The sequence below is a fragment of the Anneissia japonica genome, unplaced genomic scaffold (assembly GCF_011630105.1).
Source record: "Anneissia japonica isolate Jap-2015-1 unplaced genomic scaffold, ASM1163010v1 scaffold673_len1821605_cov196, whole genome shotgun sequence".
In the NCBI taxonomy this organism is placed as follows: domain Eukaryota; kingdom Metazoa; phylum Echinodermata; class Crinoidea; order Comatulida; family Comatulidae; genus Anneissia; species Anneissia japonica.
Window position 1 is genome coordinate 1,714,384 of NW_022717449.1, and position 26,037 is coordinate 1,740,420.

The following is a 26,037-nucleotide window of genomic DNA, read 5'->3' on the forward strand; positions in this document are numbered from 1 at the left end:
GCTTAGTCGCTTAATTAGGTACAGTATATCAAAGTTTTAATAACTTTAATCTAGGCTAGATAATTTTAGGCCTCTAGACCTTTAATGTACCGTTATTTACTTTAAATCAATATTGGCGTTATTAGTTCTTAAGTGCTTCTACTTAGGCCTATTTAATAAATGCTGTGTCGTTTTAAACTATTTAGATTGATAAGTGGAATAAAATTAAAATATAATATGACGTAATAATTGGGTTGAAATTGCTGGTATTTTTCGCTCTTTTTTACTTTTAATTTTGAAAAGTTGATGACTCTAATTTATTTGATAGGCCTATGTTTTATGTTAAAAACGAATAATAATAATAATCTTTCGTTTGGTTTATTTGAAAATCATAGGCCTATCAAAATCAGGTGTAGGCTATGCAGAAGCCAGGCCATCAACAACCAGGAATGTTTAGCCATGCGGCATGATGTCGAATCGTTGTACCTGCTAGTAATTTGGGGGTTTTTCTTTTTTTTTGCCTTGTCATGAAATTTAGAAAAACCTATAAAATTAAATTGAAACGTTTAGTACTCAATTTTAATTGATAAAATTATATAAAAATGAGACAAGGATCAACACAAATCACCATTTGCTCATTTTTAGACCCTGATTTATATATTGGCCTTTTTAAAGGGTGTAAATAATAAGCAACGGAGGCGTTAATTATCAAAGAATTATTTTCTTTTAAAATTTTTCAATCGAAAGCTAATGTACAACATACTTAGTCATAATATTGAATTACTTTTATTAGCGCAACACATAAATAGGCCAATTTGTAACATTTGAACACCACTGACTAGTTATCGTGCATTCGTGTAAAAGTGCTAGTTTACATAACTTTCCCGTATACAGACCTTTCCTACATAATATTAAGATGCATAGGAACTGGGTAGCATTTAATCGTTCATCCCACCATGCATGGGTAACACAGAACACTTGTTGTATTCGGAGGAGGGGCAATCCTTTGCAAAGTTAATAGGCCCAACTCCGCCAATTAGGACACATTGTGTAAATGTGTACGTTTATTATCTGTATTGATCTAATTAGATGACCATAACAATGACCCTAAGTCCGTCTTAACCATGTAAGGTGTCGGAAGAAAAGAACTGTAAAGCGTAAGGAAAACAACGTTTAGCTATAATATAAGAGAGCTATGTCAACTTCCAACATCCGTGTTTGTGTCCACTGGTTGTACTAAAAAGTATTGTTATAAATGCCCTGGGGCCTTAATCCATCAAGTTTTTATTCACTCCAGAACCCCGTAAAATAATTATCCTAAATAGACAGGTTTATACTTAGGTTATAATGAACATCATCATCAAACTCTGGTCATCTTCCCTCCCATTTGTTGTTATTTGAACTGTTTTGTATTGTATTTGTTGGTAGGGTTTGGTTAAGCACATCACTTGATGACAGTTTTGAACTTTTGCTTTTCCTCGGCACCACTGTTCAGTTTTTTTTATTACTGTTTTTTGTCATAAGATTGAAAATAAATAAATAAAATAGCAAATTCAAATACCACCGAAAATTCGGAAAATAACCACACTGTAGGCCGTTCTATATTATGATTAACAAGAAAAAAAATCCTATACAAAAAGGCCTATCTTTAATATTAACAGGAAGTAGTCGAATTATGACTGCCCCTGGTGTCTAACGATGGCTCAGATGAAAACACTATGTTGTGACACCAAAACAGGTAGTTGCTAAATACTTTAAAAACCACACGCTGTGATTGTGAACTATATGTTTTTCAGCCAATTAGGCCCCATTGATTTGGTTTTAAAAGAATTCAGCGAAATCTTCTAAGTTAGATCTCAAGTTAATGGAAGAACAATGTATCAGGCTTAGTGTAACTATTGTGCATTTAACGACAATATAAAATAATTATTTCAAACAGCTATGTGTAACAACATGTGGTGTTGCCGAGGAGGCATTGTGCACAGTGTAACTTGTAAAGGTGTCTTTTTTTTAGTTTTAATATTGTGCGAACTAATTTGATAGAATTTAATATATTCCCATACTCAAAATATAAAATTATGATTCGAGAAAAATGCATTTAACAGGCTGTTGTGTAAACAAGAAAAAATATATTAGGCTATGATCCAAATAGAACTTTTTTTTCCCCCAAAATATCTTCAAATCGAAATGTTGAACTGCCGGGAGATACAGTAATCGAATGGTTAATATACATTCGTTGTGCAGTTAGGCAGTGGCGTAACGCCTATGCACTTTCGTACGGCGGTCCGCAGATTCCCCTACCCCTGGGGGCCACGAAGAGGAACCTAACTACATGATCTTCAATCTAGCACCCTGACCCCAAAGGGCTTTATTGATACTTCGCAGCATACCGTAATATGTCCCTGACATCGACTGTATATCATATTATATCCGGTGGCGAATAAAAGGGACCCCTGAATATTATAATCTGTGAGTGCCATTTCCAGCCATTTAGAGGTGTCGTAATCATAAATGTTCTTGCCTCAGCCCCCACCATGATGGGGCTGAGGTCGTTATTAACCTTTATCAGTAAAGTCTCTCCCTGGGCCATATTAAGCATTCCTAGATTCGCCACTAATATTATATAATTCATTTTGTCGTTAAAAACATTTAGATTGCAATGACAAATATAATTAGAAAACGAGCACATCTAGAATCCCAATTGGTGACCGGGACCCAAAAGTCCCCCACTCTCAGAACGCCACAGGGCCCCCAGCCCCATCGTTTCGCGACTGCAGCAAGGCCTATGATACTGCACACTCTACGGTATCTTCTATCGCTGACTCTATTTATAGGCCTAAAATAGGTCTGATATTTAGTATTTTTGTTGTTCGCGAACGCACGAGAGTTATTGTTTTAAAAGGTTATGTTGGAACACGGAGATATTGTTAGGCCTTAATATAAACCTCTGTAGTTGAAATACATTATGTTCAATGACGTAGCCAGGATTTTCAAACAATGCGGGACAGAATCAGGGTGGACCCACTTTACGCGTAAATTCAAATAATGTGGATCCACTTTCTTAAAAGTTGACACATTTTACGCAAAATATGAAAAACCTGGACCCATTTTTCAAAATGTGGACTCACTTTATGCATTAAACATAATTTAGACACATTTATTAGAATGTGCACAAATTCTTTGTGTACCCAATACAAAAACTGGTTAGGACTGTCCCAACTGTTCCATTAGCTGGCTACGGCATTGATTATGTTAAACTTTATGAATAGGCTATTGTAATAATTTAAATAATGGTTATGATGATGATATTTTTGTTTATGATAATGTTGTTCATGCTGATGATTGAATGAGAATACCGGTAGTGATAAAAAATGATGATAAAAAATAATAACAATGAAAATATGATCAAAATGACGATGAGAATAATGGATAGTGGATCGAATCGTGTTAAATAGTGCCACTAGTGAAGGGAAGAGCGGAAACTTACCCTACCCCACCCAATTCAGTCGGGTCACAGGTCGACACATTTCGTACTTTGGAGAACAAAATGTCAGAGATTTTACTGGATGCAGTGCGTATGACACGCCAATTCCTTGACAGAAAAAAATCCTCATTATCGGCAATTGCAAGAATCCTGGTGTATTGACATTTTGTGTGGCCCGTGTCGAGGATGGTAGGTTAAATCCAACATCATCGAGAAAGGTTCGCATTTTAAAACAGGAAGAAGGTACGGTATTATTACAACACAAGTCATCACATTCTCTCATGTTAAACAACAACAAAAGAAGGCAAAACAACAAGAAATTATAATTTTATCTTTTATATTCTCCTCGATTCGACCAAGAACTTAACCGTTCGAAACATCTTTTTAGGTATTTCTCAATAATAAATAGGTGGTATTTGGGTATTACCAAAATTGTATACATTCAAATGTTAACATTTTAACATCTTTTTAAAATTGTAAACTATTGTCTGCTTTTGAAAATCATTTCACAAAAAACAAAGACTATATAGATACATTTTGTATTTTTTTTAAAATTTAAATCTATATTTTTAAAGATCAGAGGTTGATTCGCACCATATTAAAAAACACTTGGTGTGAACACTGTAGAGTTTTATAGGTACGTAACAGTAAGATCCCTAATGCCCTTGTAGACGAGACTGCCAGTCCAAGACTAAGATTGCGGGTATTATAACGTACCAATAGATTGGACTATGATATCTCCTTAACTAAAGAATCTCTTCCATTAGTAAAATAAATTGCAAATCATCGAATGAATCATTACTATTATGCTGGCATAAAATCCCAATATGTCCCGTAAAGGGGATACTTGTGGAAACCTATCTAAAGTACATTTTCGAAATCTTTAGACTCCGTGAATATTTTCTTGAAACTTTGAATTAATACATTGCACAAATCATCGAAATAAGGTAATAGTAATACATCTCCACGAACATAACCTAGCCGTGAAGAATTTTAAGGTTTCTATATCGGCCTAGTTTAGGCCCGGTTTCATGATTGTAGCCTATTCGTATGTTTCGATCTTCAACACCGCCTGCGTGAAACATTCTTAAAGAATATATTTACAATTTTCACAATATGGTGGGCTGATACACATAACATTGTATACACAAACATAGTAACAACTTTGAGAGCTTAAATATTTAACTAAACTAAATATTGCATTTCTCGAAATACGAGAATCCATGAATTTGTTCGTCATGTTTAAAAATCTGACCATGTTTTTACAAACAATAAGTTCATATTGGGCATAAATAACGTAATTAATACAATGATCACGGTCATTTGATCATGCCCACGTTTTATCAATACGTAAAGTAATTAAAATGGAAAATAAAACAACTTATACAACTTTCAGATTTGTTATTGTAATTTACAATAATTTATATAGTTTTTTTTTTCAATGGCCACAGATGAAATTTAAAATCCTCTTGTATTCAAATAAGCCATGTTGCCTTATGTCCCAACGCTTCAGATCATAGCTGAATTTCGCAAGCAAAACAACTAAGAGTGTAATGATGAATCGAGCGAATATGATAACAGTCCCCTCAAAGTTTCGGTATACTTTCCTTGACGTATTCTACCTAAAATATCACACAAATTGCACCAAAGGAGGATTTAGAGAACAAAAGAGATACCATACTAATGCGAAATGTGGCCTACAGGTCCTTCGACCAATGTTTGCAAGGCCTTATTAATACAATAGGCCAGATGATAACATTGTATTTGAAACAGAACTCAATTGAGTATGCTCGCAAGAAATAATAGCTATGTCATTTTCATATATATTCATATATACATATATAGGAATTTATATATACAGTATATATATATATATACAGGTTATGTATATATATTTGCCTATATTTATATCTTTGTATAGTATATATATATACTATACATATGTGTATATACACTATACAAATTTATATATATATATAATAATGAATATTTTATTAATTTAGGCTATATATACATGCAAGTTGGATGTATATACAATTATATATGTATATATCAAATATATATGATAGGCATTATTATAACCAGGTCTACATAGAAGTAATGTAATACACACACCGAATTAATATGAATTACACACCACGAGTAATAACATTTACAAAAAAAAAAAAAATTACACTGTATTAATGCTGAAGATGTATTGCGTTGGTGTACCGAATACAATGTCGCGTTTCCCCCGGTTGTGGATCATTGGTTATAACTTCATTCCGGAGTGTATCACAATTTTGTTGGTAGTCTAGTCCTACGGTATGTAGTTGGGCCTACAGTTCGCACATCATTTAGACGTAATCTTCACCGTTGACTGATGAACTCATTCTTGTCGCTCTTACATCGATGTTTACAATCGTATTTGTACGTCTACCTTTCCCAAAACACGAGCACCAAATTGGAAAGTTCAATATCCAAGGCGAAAAAAAAACCACTTTAGTCACTAAGTACATTGCGCATGATCAATTGCTGCCACTGTATAATCGTATTCAATATTCACCTTGCAAACTTGGCGAGAAAAAACTGGTTCACGCATGATCTCACGTGATCACGAATGTCGCAAAAATCTTCTAATCATATAATCCACATACAACAGAAACACAGAAAATCGCATAAAAATGTACCGTATTTTTCTCTTCGAATTATAAATTTGTTTTGCAAAATTTGTTCAGCGTAATCAAACTGTTCGGTTTATAGCAGATATGGAATCACATGGCCATGTTTCTGGCAGAAGATATTAGTCGCTTCCAACTGACAACTGGTCCAGTTGGCTTCCCCCGTGAGTTAGTCTGTCAGTTGAGTCAGGTGTTGGTGGTAAACTTAGAGGACCTTCGCTTCCCTCTCCTTTCATATTGTTCTCCGAAAAATTCACCTACAAAAAAAAACACCATATATATATATTATTTACTTCATTGGTCTACAACTGTAAATTCACATACATGTCCAAATACAAAATTATTAGTAATTAATAAAAATGACTTTACAAGCCCCGCAAACACTCCATAATAGAACATAAATAGAAAAATTAATCAATGAAAACCATGAATAGGCCTCTTATTAATCTACACGATACAAAGTATTCATCGAATTAAACACTGTCTTCATCGAATTAAACACATAATATGACTACCCTACTTTTAAAAAATACAAATGAGGTACCGGTACGCGGTAAGATTAGGCCTACTTCTTGATATAAATAAAAAATCAGTACAGAGGCATATTCGTACTTGACACACTCTTGTATAATAATATGTCAAAGTTTAAAATATTGCTTTCGCGGTCCACCGCCTCGGTACCTTTTAGACAACAAATTGCGATGCGTTTTCGTTTTCACACACGCGTCTTGATAGGCGAGAAACGCCAACATAAAGTTGACTACACACTGTTAGTTTAGTATTATGCAGCTACATGCCTGCTCCACTCTCGGAACATGTGTTCCAATAAGGAAAATTATTTGATGGTGATTCGTAATCGATATTACGCAGATAGTACTTCTCACTGTCAATATTAAACTGGACATGCGATATATTACGAGTGAAATTTAGTAGATCATCTTCCTTCGTTTTAGGATGATACAATTCAAACCAGCATTCAATTACACTTAGCCGGGACGATCATTTTAGATTGATACTTCGTTTTCACCTTGTACGGTTTATTTGCATTCGGAAATATATTAAGGTTCGGAAAGAAATATTGTGAATCGTGCATAATTAAGCAGAAAGTGGACGTATGAGTGGTAGAAGATCTAGCCTATTTAACAAGGGTGGGGGTATAATTATTGGAACCTGAAAATATTTTGGAACTATGACACCATGAGATGATAAACGAATGTGATTTACACATATCAGTATTTTTGGATTCTCATTCTTAACATAGAATTACGAGTATTTTTTAACTGAAAAATATTAGGTTTAGAGAGGCTATCTTATGTTTTGTCACCATTATTTAACAATTTAAAAATAAATTTGTGGCCTGTCAAATTAAGGCTCAAATGAAATTAACAAATACCGTATAAGGTCAAACTTAAATTGCTGGAATTAAATTTCCTAATTGTTTATAAGTACCGTAACAAATTGCGATTTCAAATTGATTAAATATAATATATGCGCTTAAATTATTTTGTTCGAGATTGAAATAAGTGGGTTCAACTCCCACAATAGAGAGCGAAAGAAAAAAAAAAGAATTTTGCTTACAGTAGTCGCAGCAGAACAGAATGATTGTATTCTTTGGATATTTACACGTCGAGTTTGTTTGATCATATTTCTATTGTAATATAATGTAATGAGATATTGAAACGTGTCCCTCTCTTAATACCGTACGTAGGTCTCTCTATAGGTCTAAAAGTTTAGAAGTTTAATGTAGTCACATGTAGCTGTATGACTGTTGGTGGTGTATACTGTTAAATCAATATCGTTGATAAGAAGTAAATATAATGCCAGGCTATTATTATTATTTAATATCAACTATTAATTATTATACGACTAATAATATTGCATTTATTTCTGGCAAGTACGAGTACTCAGTTCCAGCGTTGTGTTTAGTCGGAGTTTTGTTTTGATATTTTCACTTGTAACAGGAACGGTTCCGTATCTACTTTGTTGATGTTTACGACGTGTAAATAATCACGTAGGCATATTAATACGAGTGTTTGCATCCAGTGAATTATCGAATTAATTAGCGTTGGATAATTGAAATGTTGTCGACTGAAATACACTGATAGCAATTTCAGTCCTCTCTTATGCCCACCCGGTTGCAGTTGGCAGCGTCCAATCCGGCTTCCTTCCAAATCAATCAGTGTTTTATGTTTCAATTGGCAACCAACGAAAATCAATAATAAAACCTGTTTGGGTAATATTCATAAAAATGAGAAAACATAGGAAAAACAACGCGGGAAAATGTCGATATATTTGTGCATATTTTAGCACATAATTAGAGAGCGATTTGGCAGACGACTGGTAATGCTTTGCCGTTTGCTCTGTCAAAGGCCATGTTCGTTATCGATTTGTCATCATCGACCGTACAAGTGATAATTTTCGCGGCGTGGACAGTGGAACAGGGGCAGGGGATATTGACTTGACCTAGGCTGGGTGTAAAGACTTCACAGCGTCTTGTTGCGCGAACAACACGACGGCGTCCGATGCGGATTCTCCCGGGATATATAGCGGCTGTCGTTACCGATCGGATATTCAGCCTGGCGTTAGGATCGAAGTTTAGCTTACAAAAACATCAATCTGGGAAATGACAAATAAACTTGTTTTCGGTAGTTTGGTGTTTCATTGACTTTACGTGATAAAAGTAAACTAATGAAGTGATCCGAAGTCAAATTAAATATCAAATATATCCTAGTATGTGTTTACCTTGTGAACCAATTACTCAACAAAAGAAGTCCCGATACAAAAACTAATTATTCTGACACGGATTAGTTCAAAAATCTCCTTCATTTAAACAGGTCGTTGAACGGTTGAAATTGTTTGAAGTTTTTGGAGGATTTTATGAATATTAATAATTTAATTTCCAGCGCGTACTCTACGAAATGAAATTGTGTTATTTGAGGGTTTTTCACCCTTCGAAATTTACTGGCTCGTGTGGCGTATAATCCTACATATTGACGTAGTAAAATTATCAAGCAAGAGTAATTTAATACCGGATTAACTTTGGATCAAATAAATCCGATTAGTGGTTGTACTAGCTCTAACGCCAATAGGTATTATAATAATGTTATTGTTACATAATTGGAACATGTTTATTTATCTGCCGGTAGTGTCTAATGTTAAGGGGATTTGATATTCTGTCGGTGTTCATAACACAAAACATGCTGTTTTCGCACAATATTTATCTCTTAAAAACCGTACGACACAGTCTTAATTAATCTTCTGACGTTGTTGTTAAATTTATGATAAGGCTGACTGAAATACTGCATCCCAAGTGTTGCATGGATTAAATGGAAAAACAATGCGACCTAATATATATAAAAATCGATTGCTAAATGAGTCGCTTTTTTTTTCAAGAATTCAATCTAATTTAAATAGGCGTGCGTTTGAAGTGCCTATATTTAGAAATAATTATGCCTAATAATTTATTATTTTTTGAATAAAATATCAAGCCTTTAGTTAAAAATTAAGTATTGTTATCATTTGGAAACCAGGATGTTACAAATTCAAAGAATCCAAACGTAAGAGCTGAACCCAGAGCTGATTTCCCTTTGTGTAGCCACAAACTTAATTTTAAACACTCATATATTTGGTATTATTGTGTTTAGGTGAAATGTAAATAACTATATAGAAACAATAGCAATTAGAACACTAGTAATAATTATTATAATATTGAAAATAGGCCTATTTATAGGCTTAATATAAAATAAATTAAAATTATTATTTATAGGCCAAATAATACCGTATTAAAATATAATGCAAATGGTAAAAAAATACATTAACATTAATAATAGCAATATAAATATAATAATACAAATATTAAATAATTAACAAAAAACAATAGGCCCAATAATAATAATATTTATAGGTAAAATAATAATAATAATAATAATAATAATAATAATATAATAGGCATAATATATGCGCTTGTGTGAATATTAAATTTTTAATCACACAATTTTTTCTTTAAATTAAAATTCAAAATTCATTAACCTCCCTTGGGAGAGCACACAATAATTGATATTCAAATACACAAAAATAAAAATACAATAAAATGGTTTACAACAATTAATAATAATATCTATCAATCTCATTTGAAAATAACAAAAACTTAACACTGTCACAAAGGCCATAACAATTAACATATTTAAAAGATTTACACGACTGTATTGGTCGTATCTTACGACACGTATCTTTGTTTTAGGTCAGGCTTACATATTTGTGCAACAAACAAACCATGAAATAAACATTACTCTTTGCGAATTACAATAGGGTGAAATAATTAATAACATATTTATTTAACCTACAGATTATATTCTACGCAACACATTAAAATTATAGTTAATTATTAATTATTAATTTTGGCATAAGTATGAAACTTCCACATCTAACACTAACTCAATGCACATTATGTGTTATTGCCTTTCGATGCTTGTAGAACACATTCCGTTTTCTAGACTTATTTTTTGGATTTAATTATTATCTATTTAACACCTTTTGTATTGATGTTCAAATTTAGAAGTGTCATATTTATCAACTTAAGTAAACAGTCAGCAAAAAGCAAATGTTATTGGGTTAACGAAATCTAAGCAAGATCTAACGAAATTGTGGTTATATCATCCACATCATTGTTGAGAGATATCTAGAAATGTCTGTATCCATCACCGCGATTCATTTAGGAGCTGTTATGTAAATGAGTTCGACCTCAGATTATAAATAAACGTCAGCGAAAATGTCGTATATAAATCTACGAACGCTTCTATCTGACAATTGAATACGGCTAATCGTTCAGAACACGATATTAGAATCTGAATATGCAAATTAGCTACTACTGAAAAAGCCTTAAATTTAAAAAAATGTATAAATACTAACTGATTTGAATAATATGCAGATAAGCTGCCAGTTTAATTTAAATAAATAGACCAATGGATGTATTAACAAATAAATAAATACAAGTCCTCCTATGAAAGAAAGTGTTTCTAAAATTATTTACTTTATATTAAATAATTCAGTATCCGTAATTATTATTATTGCTGTTGTTATACAAGATTTATGTTATAACAATGATGTATACGCCATAGGGACATCTCTCCTTGGTTACTGTTATTAATTTCTAATCGGGCTAGGCCTATATATTATTTTAATTATTTTAAATCAAAGCGTACACCAATATTATTCTCATCGTAAGCGTATATTTATATATATTATTTATTAAAATGATTTTATTTTTTAATATGCATATTTGTTGTCATCAATGATATGTTATGAGTATGCGTCAATTCAGTCACCGTGTGGAGCGATTAGTCTCTTATGCTATTATATCCGTGTTAATTCGTACACAATATATGAAGACGTGTGCAGTAAATGGGTTGATGTTTTTATTATCCTTCCTCCTTCTAACTACGTTTCATCGCTTATAATCACAAACTGGCGAATATATTAAGAATTTGATGTTGTCGATTATTAGGCAAAAATACCTGCCCGAGGCTAAGGCAGTGAGATATGCTGCGAGTTGTATTATGAAAATAGTGCATGACTGATTTTTCCCCAGATTTAAAAGAAACTCGTTAAACCGTTACCTTTGATGTGTCCTCATTCATATTACTACTAGACTGCATTGTCACAGAGATTATTTAGTAATTTGTACGAAATATTTTTCTTGATTCTGTCCCAAGTCTTTGAGTTAGTCGACGGCTATTGTGTCGCAATGAGTAATAATTTATTGGATTTATAATCTTCATGTAAATTAATAGCGGGTTATAAAATCAGAACAGTACGGCAGTTCTAGAAGACATCATAACATATCGTGTAATTATCATTTCTTTATCGTTATTATATGGCTGGTTGTTGTATTGCTATTAAAAAATCATCGCTGTAGGATTTTGTCGGTCTCATATTCATGCGTACAAAATCATTTATGAATAGGCCTATAATCGTAACTTATGTGTTCATATTAATTTATATAACCTGTTAACAATTAAACATATAAAATTGTTGTTACTAACATTGGTTTTTGAGTCAATTAAAATTATTACTGAGCAAGTTTTCGGTGCTATAATTTCATATTCTAGAGTTATACTGGTAGGGCCTACAGTCATTCTAGGTGTTAATAGCAATTCATAGGCCTATTATAATTAGCATGGTTATACAATATCTCATCGTCTTGATGGTAATTCCATTACGTGTTAAGTTTGTTTGACCATAGTTTGACACTGCGGAATCCATTACCTCATCCTTTGGCTGGGACTTTTAAATCGTTAGTTTTATGATGAATCAGTGTAATATAAAGAGTACGATACGATTCTGAAGTGTTTGTGGGGTATTGTGTCCCGGTGTACCAACAACCAATTCGCACCGTCACCAGGTGTCTATTCATCTGTGATGTGCTGTATTTATGTAATGGATTGCCGCTTATTTAGGCCTATACCATGAGGGGGAATAATTTATTCGTCCACGCTACGTAGACAGTTCTATATTCGCTCATTGACAATCATCCTCATGTGCCTAAATACATAAATATTATAAATAACATTTACAGTATATCCATGTATATTAAAAACTACCATACTACTACTATACCGTAAACATCATTACATTCATTATATTTTATTAATTCATAAATATGCATTGTATTTGGTCACAGTGTTGACTTTAGTTGGTTTATATGTCAATTACCGTATTGTACTTGTATTGTTTATATCATTAGCATTCATAAATAATCATGAATATTCATTCCTCAGTGTCATGAATATTCATCACGCTTTGCATTGGATCTCAATGATGTTCATTTATAATATTTATTCCATGTAATGGTACCTTGACATAAAAGCCTAACAATGAAAATCAATATTTACAATTGATCCTTTCATCATTCGATATCAAATTTCTTTCTGCCAATAAGATCAAACTTTCGGAAAATACGTGTTGGGTAACGCATAACGAGTGCGTTTAACGAATATCGTTACTACGTAAAGGTACTCGTTACAGTGTCACAGATTTAAAACGCATTATATAGGCCTAACCAAGATATGACGATGAAAAATAGACAGCATATGTCACTGTATTGATTAAATCATCTAACGACTTTATTTTTTGATGTCTTATAAATGAATACTTAGGCCTAATATCGTTTCAGGATAAAGGACACTATAGGCGGAGGATTTTGGGCCAAGGCGATGTCTTAACTCAAGATTAAGCTTTTCATTAGTATGTGTCCGTGCGTATATACACCAATCACGTATTAACGACAAATGAGTTATCATACGAGAGAACACAATTATCTTTGAATACTGAATGTGCCGCGAATTAAAAATAGTCTTAACATTTGTTGCCAGAAAATCCATTGTATTATTGGCTCTTTTGAATTAATTTCGATGTCACCACTTGGATCATGGGTGTTATTGGACGGTGGAAATGTAGCGAAAACCGAAACTAGAGCTGACTACATAAATGTGAATGACATCAGAGCACATAAGAGTCAACCAGGCCCACTTAAAATCACGGGAGAGCGGCACTTAAATGTAGATAATGAGCGCGTCATGTGCGTAGATGCACGTGACTAGGTCGTAGAACCGGCGACAGTTTGATGATGTTATTCTTACTCATCGTATTATTCCAAAAGAAAAACATTCTCCGCTAATAAAACTCAAATAATTACAAGTATCATAACTATGACATCATTTAAAAAAAAATATATGACGTCAACAACTTACCAATTGTTGGAAAGGGGGTTGGTGATCCAGATCGTTATTCATTGTAAAATCTGTAAGTGCCTTCCATGGTGGCTGGTAGCTTTGAACTTCGACCTGGTTGCCTTGAAGCTGTGTGTCGTGCCGCACGGGACTCGATGCTACCATTGGTACGCCGTTAAAGTTTTGCATCCTCCTATTTGCGTCCTATAAAAGATAAATATCGTATCAAGCATAGTTCTTCAAAAGTTTCTTAACCTTATGGAATCTTAACAATTCCTTTGTTTTAATTTGTTTAGGCCTATATTGTATTCACGCGGCGCAGCAAACCTAATTTGAATAATATATGCATATACAAAATAATAATATATATAATATATAGTCACCACCGATACAATGAGGACTTGGTACAGTAAACTGACACAATAAAGGCTCAGTATTAAACTTATTAATACTATCCTCTATCGGGAAACTATCCGAGACTTGCGTTCATCGAATCAAGGATGTACATTACAATATTCATAAACTCTCCCTGATCGAATAAAACAAGTAACAGCCGTACGGAATTACCGTATCAAAGAAAAAAACCCCTCCAAATACATGATCGCCATTGTCGTGTTATCATCTCATCTGTCAAGATAGGCTGCGTTTTAATCGCGTTATATTTTTGATGTTGCGTTTTAATTGCGTTGGGCCTATCTTCTATCTGGAGATTAACAATACTTTCGCGTCGCAAAACTTGGTAAATGATATCGACATTATTGCGTCACTGATACTTTTTTTTTGTTCTCGGACAAGGATCGAATCTTAATTGGTAGTGATATCGCTTTGTTGTCTCGGGATGATAAAATTGTACGTTCCTATCTCGTAGCTGTTTAAAAATATTCGGAGTTTGACGCATTTAATGCGTCAACTGGAAAACATCTAAACGGTTTAATCAGACAATGAGTCGCTTTATCAACAGAGATAGACGTATTGATGGTTTTCGTATCTATCTATTATCTTGTCGTCTTTGACAAAGTTCATGTTATTATCAAAAATGATGACGCATTGTGTTAATTTTGTGTCATCATACTGCAATTTTGTTTTGGGTTTAAACTTGAACGTATGCCTATAGTCAAGACCTATGGCTGGCTATATTTTCTTTTACAAGAAAAAATAGCCTAAATATTGTATCATGCTGCCAATTCAGACTTGTTAATATTAATAAATAACAGAATGTCTAACTTAATTCCTATCATTTGTTTCTCTCAATTTACCACCAAAAATGATATCGCGTTAGATTCATAATCAAAGTGTTGTATAAACGCATCTAACATCGTGTAGCGCGAATACAATAACGCGTCAGCGTAACTCGTCACGACGAGTTATATTGGAGATCCAAACGAGAATATAACGAGTGAGAGCGGTACCGCTTGCAGCGTAATATTGGCTGACAGTTGAATAAATAATCTCCCGAGCCTTGTTTGCAGTCTGTATATTTGATGGACAAGGAGTTAATTTTCTTTCGAACAGTTGCTTAAATATATGCCATGTATGACAAATTAAAATTTCTCAATATACGAAATTTGTTGGTAACCCGAGGATTTCGAGGGGAAAATAGATACAAGAATAACAAATGATAGGATACCGCTTGTTCATGTTTCGATGTTTAATTGTTGGGCATCTCATTTCATTATGAGCGCTGTTGTTTCGGGCATTTTTTTTTCAATCCTTACTAAACTATGGATAACCCTAGTCTCATCCCAATCCCAAATTGGCCTATGATACACAAGCCGATGTGACCCCAGCCGTAGGAAAGTCATTTATTTCTACGTTTGGCATATACGGTATTTAACATGTAGGCCTATTATTTATAATAATTATGTTTTAAGGCTTATTTGTGTAGTTCATATGATTTTTTTAATAGAATAAAATGCTGTTTAATACGTCCGGACTTCTACGTGTGGCGTTATTTATATTGGGATTGGCATATGGCTTAAGCACGATAGGTTGTACAATATAGATTTTTAAGCACTTTGTAGATATAGGATTATTTATAAGCATTTTTTTCATCTTTCCGGTGGCCGTCAGTGTTTCAAATTCCCCTTCATGTTCTCATTAAATATGATGAGGATAAATTAATAAGTGGTCTGACCTACGGGAAAACGTATCGATCGGTGATATCCAGTTGCGATTGTTATATTTGTTTGCCTCTTGTGTTATAGTTTCCTACCCGAACGTGCTGTCATTATCGTCGCATTAGAATAAAATACGTTTACTCGAGTGTTTTTAATAACTCTTACGATTTTGAAAAGTCCACTAGTATACGGGTAAGTCCTGGGGTTAAAAATCGTCTTTTTGCTCCAATTCGTTCGTGTTTGACCGATTCATGAAGGCCAAGGCCTATATAGGGCTCTTACAATTCTCGAAGTCTCGCACTGTGTTTATCACGAATACGTTCTTTTATTCTCTGAATAGAGCTAAATATATGAATGAACGGAGAAAATAACGTCGGTAATTTATTTTCGTCAGACGAATTTTGCAAACTGCCTCTTCCCCATTCTGTTGCCATTTGTAAAAATCCAACAGCAGAACAGTGTAATGGATTAATTCTCTGATTAACGATTTCCCAGCCTACTGCAGGATGTTAAAACCGATTAAAATTGCCTTCGTGGCCGAAGCCAAAACGTCCCTTGGATATATTTAACACAAATTACTGAAACTGCTTCGCGCCAAAAGTGTCATCAAACGCGATTCAGACGACACATGTCAGAGAAATTCGGAACAGAGAAAGCAATTTGTTATTGTCGTGGTTTATGAGTCGATTTCAGTCGGATCAAAGCGCTGCTTAGTAGGTTTCACGTTCTCTTATTTACATCGTGCATGCGTTTCTCCCCTGTCTTCATCTTGCAACAAAAGCATCCTCGAGAAAATACGGCTAATAACACGAATATGAAGACATTTCGAGTGATACACGATTTGAACAGACGAACATGTGTGCAAACAAAGGCACGGTTTTGAGCTTTCGGAGAAAAATAAGTGGCTCAACTAGCTGACAACAAAACGTAAGAACTACACCGACACTTAAATAAACTCGTTAAAATAGTTAGCTACAAACTAGGCATTCTAAAGAAATGTTTAAATTAATAAACTAGTGCCGTATCATTATCTAACTGCTACTAGTTCCAACTCACTGAGTGAAATCAAAATTTATATTAATCATTATTTCGGCTTATACAGTACACTACTTGATTCGTTTTCATTGATTGGTTTAAAATGCGACGATTAAAAAGCATGTCAATTCTTTTGAAGTATTATTAAATTATATTATTATTAGAATTAAAATTATCTAACAAACACTTAAACATCGTGCTAGCATCATTATTTGTTAATATTTTTTGTTATTATATTGTAGGCTGGGCCTATGCACATATTATAAAAGAAAACACATCAATTTTAAACCGATGATAATCGCATGCACAAACGAAGTTTTGAAGAGTCGACATACCTGGATAAAATTTAAATTTATAGTGTTTACTGTATTAATATCATTATTGTACACTTATTTTAGCTCCTAGATTTATAGATCACTAAGAGACCTACATTTACTAGATGTGATCGTCGTAAACGAATACTTCCTATAGGCTACGCACAAGAGAAAAGTAAGAAATATATTTCAATCACGAAATTAAATGAAATTAATAATTCATATATGTGAAGATTTCTGACTGGACAAAGAAAACAGGGCTGCTATTTGAACGTTGAATAAACGAAAAAAGGTCGATTTTACACTGAAATGTAACCTACGGTACAATTCACACACACAAAAAAAAATCGTGGCCGTAAAGTATTTCTCTCATTAACGTCATCATTAATGCCGAGCCCGCTTTCATCTATCTATGATGGTTGAAATGTAACCATCCTGAACTCTCCACCAATGATTGGCTGTAACACTCTACTAGTAACTCATTTTAATTTCTATACGCACTCGTTAATCGTTAAAATTGATGTACGCGCAGCTAACACGTCGTACTCGTGAAAAAGCATCTTTAGGAGGACGCTGTGACCAATTGGATCGTTTGCCAATAATGCGCGCTTTATTTATCTACAGCCCTCCATAAGGTAGAAGTCGGAATTATGAGTGTTTAGGGATTCGATAAAGCACAACATCTTGACAAGGACTCCTGTTGAGTATCTCAACGTCTACCACCCGCAACCATTATGTATAAATAAACAATTAATAGCCGACTTCTAAAACCAAACTGTCTCGCTGCAGCTGATAACAGCAGAGCCTAAGCCAAGTTGAGCCGATATCCCCGGCGGTTCACTGTAGTCATCGCTAGCTTCTTCCAGTGCCGTGCTTGTTTGTGACGGGCATACGCGCTTATACGCTACTGCGCTACATTAAAAAAAAATTATCTTATTCTCGTATTTCAGTGTTATTCTGTAATTCTTGTATTTTAATCCATCCGGACTTAAAGTGGACTTGTGCCGCGTTGTAATAACATGTGGTTAATTTAAACGCACCGTAAAATAACCAAGGCAGTTATGTACCCTTCGATATATTTAATGCACATAATAACCCACACCCATGCGCTACGGTTCACTAATTATAACTTACGTGCCACTACGCGTAGATAAAATAAAATTTATTTAATTACTGTATATTAAGTCCTAATAAACACGATAATACTCACAGTTATTATAATTCATTGTATTAATTATTAATGGATATTATTTTGTATAGAGTATCTGAGCTTGTTGGCTACCCAATATAGATGAGATGCACCCGATTTATACGAATTACGACTTCATGCGCTAATATACTGCTCGCCACCTCTGATGTTTATGTACAAGTGCTAAGTAGGCCCGATGAAAGGATAGGTCAAAGCCTTACATCATTGCTTAATAATTATCGAATGAATGTATTTCTAAGGACTGCTAGTAGTAGTAGCGATGGTTAAAGTTGTGACTAAAGCTGACTTATGAACTGCGATACATCAGCAAGGCCTAGCCAGGGAACAGACGTTTTTCTTTTGTCTCCGTGTTGACAATGTAAACAGAAAAAAAAGGCACACACCAAGAACCGTGCCGGTTGTGTTTTACACTGTATAGTATGTTTGAGTATATGCTTTTGTTATTGGGTTGTAACTGTACGAATACGTATAGTAACAGGTTGCGGTCTATGCCCATGTGAATGCCTTTCGAATGGTAACCACGTCTATTCGTTCTAGCACAGACCTTGCGTAGAACCAGCGCGGTTCGCTCGAATGGCGCCTTAATTCAAACTGCACATGGCTTGACACGCCTTTTTAATCTCCACGATTAAAACAAAAATTACGAGAGATTAGAATTGGGTAATCACGGAGTAGGCCTAATCATTTATAAATTTCACACTATTTTGATATTATGATTATGAATGATCACCGATCCATGCAAAATCAACTGCGATTACGATTAATATGGTGAGATAGTCCTATATTTTAGTTGTCCGTCTGTCGTTGCTGCACAATGCTGTGATAAACCGATCCAATATTTTCTCATGTTGTCCTTATTATTTCAATAGCAAGGAAAACAAGAATATTCATTGGCAATCATTTCAGTAATATCATAATTCATATGAAATGATATACGACTATCGAAAACCTATCAAAACTGTAATTAGAAGGCCTTGTTGTGATTGCGATTTTGTCGAACGTTGTACACAACATTAATTAAACTTTACATACACATAATTTGTTACCGCTTATATTTTTCGGCATTAGATTTGTTTTAAGATTCTTGTTATCCATAGCCTTATATGCTAGGGTCCTCTTAAATGGCGCCCGCAGGTCAAATGTAATAAACCATTACAATATTTTAATTGGCCCCCATCAATAAGTACGGTAATTGAGCATTCTGGTGTAGGTCTACTGATTTATATGTTTCAAATTAGGTCTGTATGACATTGATACTATTATAGGTCTTTTATTTGGAGGTGATTACATTTGAAATATTAGGCCTATATAATAATAGTAGGCCTGTTTTTAATATTTGTACTTAACATCACAATAATCATCATCATCAAAATTGTAATCTTTCATCATTTATGGTTATTTTCTATTTAATTACTTAATTAAGCATCACCAAGTTTATTATTTTATTGCCATTTATAGGCCTATCTTAAAATAGAGATATTAAAATCAACATAGCAACTAAGCTAATATACCTTTCATATCATTGTAAATTATTTATTAATAAGTAATCAATAATCAATAATCAATATCCTCACGGCATGGTAATGTATTTGCTTGCATGTTATTATTTATGATCGGTATAAGCATATTATCACTGTTATATCACTGCTTTGGTTTGGTGGCAAAACGATTACTCTTCTCACGATTTCTTAAATTGTACGTTACAAAACATTAGCTAATTTTAGTGTGTTGATGTCGTCTGCAAGATATCTGGTCAGACGACCGATATAGCTGAGCTGGGCAGACGATAATAGTGCAAATAAAGGACATTGTCTCATGAATGACGTGCTAATTTTCTAAAATGGCCGTGCACTTGACATGACGACTTGTTACAATAATAGCCGGGCGCGCTCTAATCAAATCCTATTTGTGTTCATCCACAACAAAACAAACTGTCTTTCTCTCTTCATCAACATATTTGATTGAATTAACTAGGCGAGAAGCTCGTTAATTTATCAGGCTTAGCCCGTGCTCACTAGCCGAGGGAATCAGTCGGTTGTTCGTTTTTGCCACCTCGGCTGTGGCAATAGGGGATTTAAAACAGCCCGGGTGTGTAAGCGGATAAAGCCCCGCGTTTCACACCTCGTGTTTTGTGCACATCTAACAAAACGAAGTCGTTTCTCCATGACGTTTCTTGAAAGACAGGTTATTACTGGCAGTCGGAAGAATGATGCTTCCATCTCAGAAATATGCGATATTCGGGTGGTTGGCCTATAGAGATGTGCGGTAACTCAAGTAAAAAAGAAATTACGTCCTGTCTCACAAAAACAAAATCTGACCCCCACCTCAATTATTTCGGCTTCCTCTCTATCGTATCGCAGTGCTATTGGCGTAACACATCACTTGTTCAGTACTGTATACTTACAACGTATACGCACTCGTCAAGGAGGTTGGGCGACTCCACATAAACAATGCCTATCGAGAACTGAGTAATCTTTACGTGTTTATAAGACTTTATTAATGGTCAGTTAACTAGACTTCTAAACTTTCTTACCTGTTTGTTTTGTTGGTCTTGTAAATTTTGAACCAAAATTGTGCGTTTTTTGTCTTTGCATCTTTTATTCTGAAACCAGACACGAATTACGCGTGGACTCAATGCTGTCATCTCTACTAACTGTTCCTTCATGAGCGCGTCTGGTCGTGGGTTGGCCGCATAACACGTCCTAAGGGTATGGAGTTGTTTTTCGTTGAGAACCGTTCGGACCCTTGTAGTTTTGCCATCTGATTTGTGGCTTCGTCCGGACGAACGATTTTGAGTACTATTGGTATGCGTAGCTAAACAAAAACAAAAGCAAGAAATCATAATTGACAATTATTATGGCCATCAATTACTATTATTATCAATAATATCATAAAGCTTAGACCTACAGGTATTAAATTATTATTATTCCGTTTAGTTGGTGCCAAATGTTTCCTGCTGGAGATTGGTTAACATATTTATTATTAAAGGTCTATCTTTAATTTACCATAGGGCTGTAATTGATTGCACACGATTTGGTTTTAAATCAAACACTAAACAGTATTAGATTTGAATACGTTGTATCGCAACGGAGAACTAACTCATATCGAATTATATACACCATATGCTGTTGTAATTTGGCAGAACCTTGCGATTGATATGTTTATTAATTAAGATGTATGCAATATTAAAGCGCTTGTCTCGTGTATTCACGTATATTATGCGCGTAAATTTCAAACAAGGTGCATTTTATGTAAATGAGGCTAAACTTTTAAATAAACAGCCAATCACAAGCTTGATGGGTTCGTGATGTTTATATTTCCAACACGCATCGAATGCAGGCTTTACCAAAATGAGGTAAAGACGTAAAATTAACAATGAATCTGAATGAACATTATTATATCATTCCGTGCCACTTTCTCTTTAAATCTCAAACTACGGAATGATCTTAAATTCTAGCAGAACAATAAGCCGATTATGTTATGAAAAATGAAAGATAATAATAATCATAAAAACTTAAAACCATATGGATTTGTATTTAAATATTAGTATCTGTGAACTTCATATTAGGCTACATAGACAAGCATGCTCAGTATTAGCAGGCCACACAGGCTTACAACATGATTCAGTCCAGGTAGGCTGCAGCCCTACGGCTTTCAGCCTCAATAAAACACGTACATGACTAATAATAATACTAAACCAACCAAAATTAGTTCATCCATATGTTTGCTATATGAAATTATTATTATATTATATTTTTATTTATTTATTTTATTTTATTTAATATTTAGGCACAAGGCCAATGATATTTTATTTTATATCATAAGGTCTGTTGGTATTAATTATTCTTAAGCCTAATCCATTTTAAAATAGATATTTTAGACAGAGCTGTGTCGGCCCGAGTCTATATTTGAGCCGACCAATACCTCAGAAGTTGCAGAACTCACAATGATTTATCACTTCTTTGATTACGGTTACCAAAAGAATAAACACTATAAAACGGACCGATTGAAGCCGGTGGCATTATTAGTAGAACTAGGGTAAGCCTAAGTTTATGCATTCAAATAGGCCTACAGTACTCTGCCAGGAAGAACAAAGTTCAATTACAAGATCATTTCTTTACGGATTTCAGTCCTGTTCTTGCATGACAAAACTGTCTCACGGTTTAGGCCTATGCCTATAATGGTTTTCCAAGACAAATTTTCCATAACGAATAAAAGAAAGACCAATTGAGCTTGAATCTTAGAAAAATTTTACTGAAAAGGTGCAGAAATACCCTATTCGAATGAATTTAGCAGTCAGAAATTGTTGACTGAAGGGGTTAAGCTACATTTTGAGGTTCAGTGAGAAAAAGAAAAACTCCAGGCAATTGGCCTCGAAAATAAAGTCATAGAAGGCCTTATGACAAAAGTGTTTTGGTGCGGATGATAACGCCTTTTATATGCGCACCATTACGCGTTTTATTGTGTCCTCACTAACGTTAAAAACGCTTACAAAATGTCCATAAGTGTTAACATCCTGCGTTCCATCTTTCTCCACTTTTATCATGACACTTTTTGCTCTGTTTGAGTCACATGAACGCATCACAGGCATCAAGCCTCATGTTAAAGGCAAAGCAATACAGAGGCAATTTATTCAAAGCGAGATGGTACGTTCGTGACAACACGCGCAAGCTACATCACCACTGCATTGCCCTAGGCTCCTATCCACGATCGATCCGCACCATTCGCGTACAAATCGGCTGTCTACCTCAATCAAGACAACGATAGGTACAAATAAGACGCGGAATAATCAGTCAACTACAAAAATACCGACAAACGTAAATGGTAGCCTGCAGAAGTGCGACTAAATCATCGTAATGAAATTAAACATAATCTAAAGACGAAGCAGACGAACCTGTTATTTGTGGCGTAAACATGTAATGGGGGACTCATATACAGGAAGGGTCTTGTTCTTGGAATGTTCATACTGATTACTAAATGTATAACTATAGCCTAGGGTATGTGTAACTATAGGCCTCTACTAGGGCTACTGCTATCATAGATGCTGCTGCCGTCACAGTACTACTATACTGCTACTGCGACGGCTACGCTACACTACTTACTACTAGAACCTCCAAGGCCTATTTCTACAACACATAACCACCTTCTTAGTAGTTAATCCAATGTATAACTTAATGTCATAACATAAGTAAAGTGTTTCTGTTACTAGGAGTAGAATAATGATAACTTTATTATTGTCAACCGGATTTAAATATAGTGCTATGAACCATGGACTTAACAGGTCAAACGCATGTACAATTTAATGTCAATTAAATTACTTTATCTCAATTTCAAACTGTTTTTTTTTTCAAATATTTAATTAAATTTGCATAATACTGATTTGTTTCATGAATACAAATCGAGCTCATAAGAGCGATATAAGCATGGATGGTATAAGGTCATCAAAAGTTTTACAGTGTTCGGTCGCGCGCTTCGTATCCAGTCGTAGGTCACAACGTCAATTTTCGAAGGACATGTGATGTCGACAAATTGGCGCGTTATAAATCTGCAAGATATATGTATTAATATTGCACCATTATCAGGAACACCTAGCCGTGGAGTTCTTGAATCTTGAATTGTAAGAAATGTTGTAAGATTTTAATAGTATCGTTTATCCATCGTTTTCACACTGAGACGTGATGGTATGCATTGTTAAACAGCCGACTTTACGCATGTCTGCGTAGAGAGAGGAAAGAAAGAGAAATCGACGTGATTTGTGGAGATGAGATTTTACAGTGACTGCATTTATAGTTACTACATTTATTATTGCAAAAGGTAATATAATCATCATTATTATTGTCATTATCATCATTATAATAATTATCACCATTAGCTCTAGGCTCTATCTGCACCAACCTGATGTGTTTGGATTTTCAATATTTATAATACTATATTCGATATCTCATTGAATCTTAAGTATTTAAAATCCGTTTTATTTGTTTTGTTTGTTATTGATTTACGATTGGCATGTTGTTCAACGGTTCAAATAAAGACGTTCGGAAGACAAATTTGAGCAGCCATCGATCCCATATACAACACCAGCTCACGTCCTAGACGAGATTACCTAGGAATATTCAGTACAAACCTTTTGCACGTAGTTTTCTGTCAGTGAGTGCGTATCGCAATTACTATAAGCGCTGCAATAGAGCGCTAATTACAAAAAAAATCTTTGTATTCAATCGCTGTAGATAATTAAAAAAACAAAAATCGTGAACCAAATAAGAAATTCAGTGACATGTCAGAAGAGGGCCGCTTTAACATCATATATGTCCTTAAAATGGTTTTATCGGATTCAATCGACTGATTATTAGCGCGCACGGGGAAAAAATCAGACGATTCGTCAGTTTTTGCTATATTAAATTCTGAAATATGAATCTTCTAAGGGTAATTAACTCAACACAAGTTGATGGATTTTGTAATACTACATCTTCATTATTTATCGCCAATTCTTGGTAATTTTATGTGAAATTATATGACGTTGGTGACAACATCCTGGACTACCCCTACTGGTGGTAGTCTGATCTGGCCGGAAATTTTGCGCGTAAATTAATAAGCCTACATGATGGGTTTTGCGTAGGCCTAGATGTGAGATTATTGAACTGTAAAATATAATTTCAAGCATGAGGCATATTTAGGAGAGACTTGGTCCTGGGCCACTTTATTATAATATACAAACAAACGAACGCAAAAAAAAATAAAAAAAATAAAAAAAAAAAATACATAATAGGCTAGTATAGATAGAATAAATGTTGATTTAAAGTAGAAAAAATTATGATTGTTTAGTCCTATAGGCCTACGATGAACAAATTTTAACTCGTATTTCATATGTCCCGTGTTTTTACAACGATCACTGTAACGTGAGCTAAAAATAAATGCATAAATTAAAGCAGAGTGAGTAAGCTCGGAAGGCATCTAGTATAACGCATTAATTTTGCGAAGAACTTTGAGCTCACGACATTTACATTTCACATCCACCACTAAAATACCGTAGAAAAAATGCAACCGCAGTTTTCGAATCATTGCATGTTTAATAATTAGTTAACCTAACGATTGATTTGTAGAAAAGTTTGTTAAATTTTAATTGTTATTGTCGGTAATGTAGAAACAATGTATAAAAAAAATCGTTCGGTTATGATATTGGTTTATTACCTTGGTCTATGTTAAAATTCTGGTAAACTTCCACTGAAGGACACAATTAGGCCTATGTGGTTTAATAAAGTGATGACTGTATCCACTTTATGTAGGCATACATATTACATATAGGTTTATATACTGAACGTTAATATAATATAGCTGACAGGTAGGTTTAGGCATATATGTATATATATATATATATATATATATAGGCCTATATATGTTTATGTATATGTATTTTCATGTATCTTAGTCATTATGCAATTTCATCTGAAGAGTGTCACACTCTGTGTGTGGTAGGAAACTAAATAGTAATAAATGTCAAAACAAAACAATTG

General features: G+C 34.1%; 1 protein-coding gene across 1 annotated transcript in view; it reads right to left on the minus strand.

Moving 5' to 3' along the window:
• Positions 1 to 3,783: 3,783 nt before the first annotated feature.
• LOC117110278 (insulin gene enhancer protein isl-1-like) overlaps positions 3,784 to 26,037 on the minus strand; it is a 28,832-nt gene continuing 6,578 nt past the window's right edge. The window contains exons 4-6 of the mRNA XM_033252925.1: positions 21,060 to 21,340; positions 13,872 to 14,054; positions 3,784 to 6,380 (exon numbers count right to left, since the gene is read on the minus strand). Of these exons, the coding sequence (XP_033108816.1) occupies positions 6,246 to 6,380; positions 13,872 to 14,054; positions 21,060 to 21,340 (599 nt within the window). The 3' untranslated portion in view covers positions 3,784 to 6,245. The remainder of the gene's footprint in view (positions 6,381 to 13,871; positions 14,055 to 21,059; positions 21,341 to 26,037) is intronic.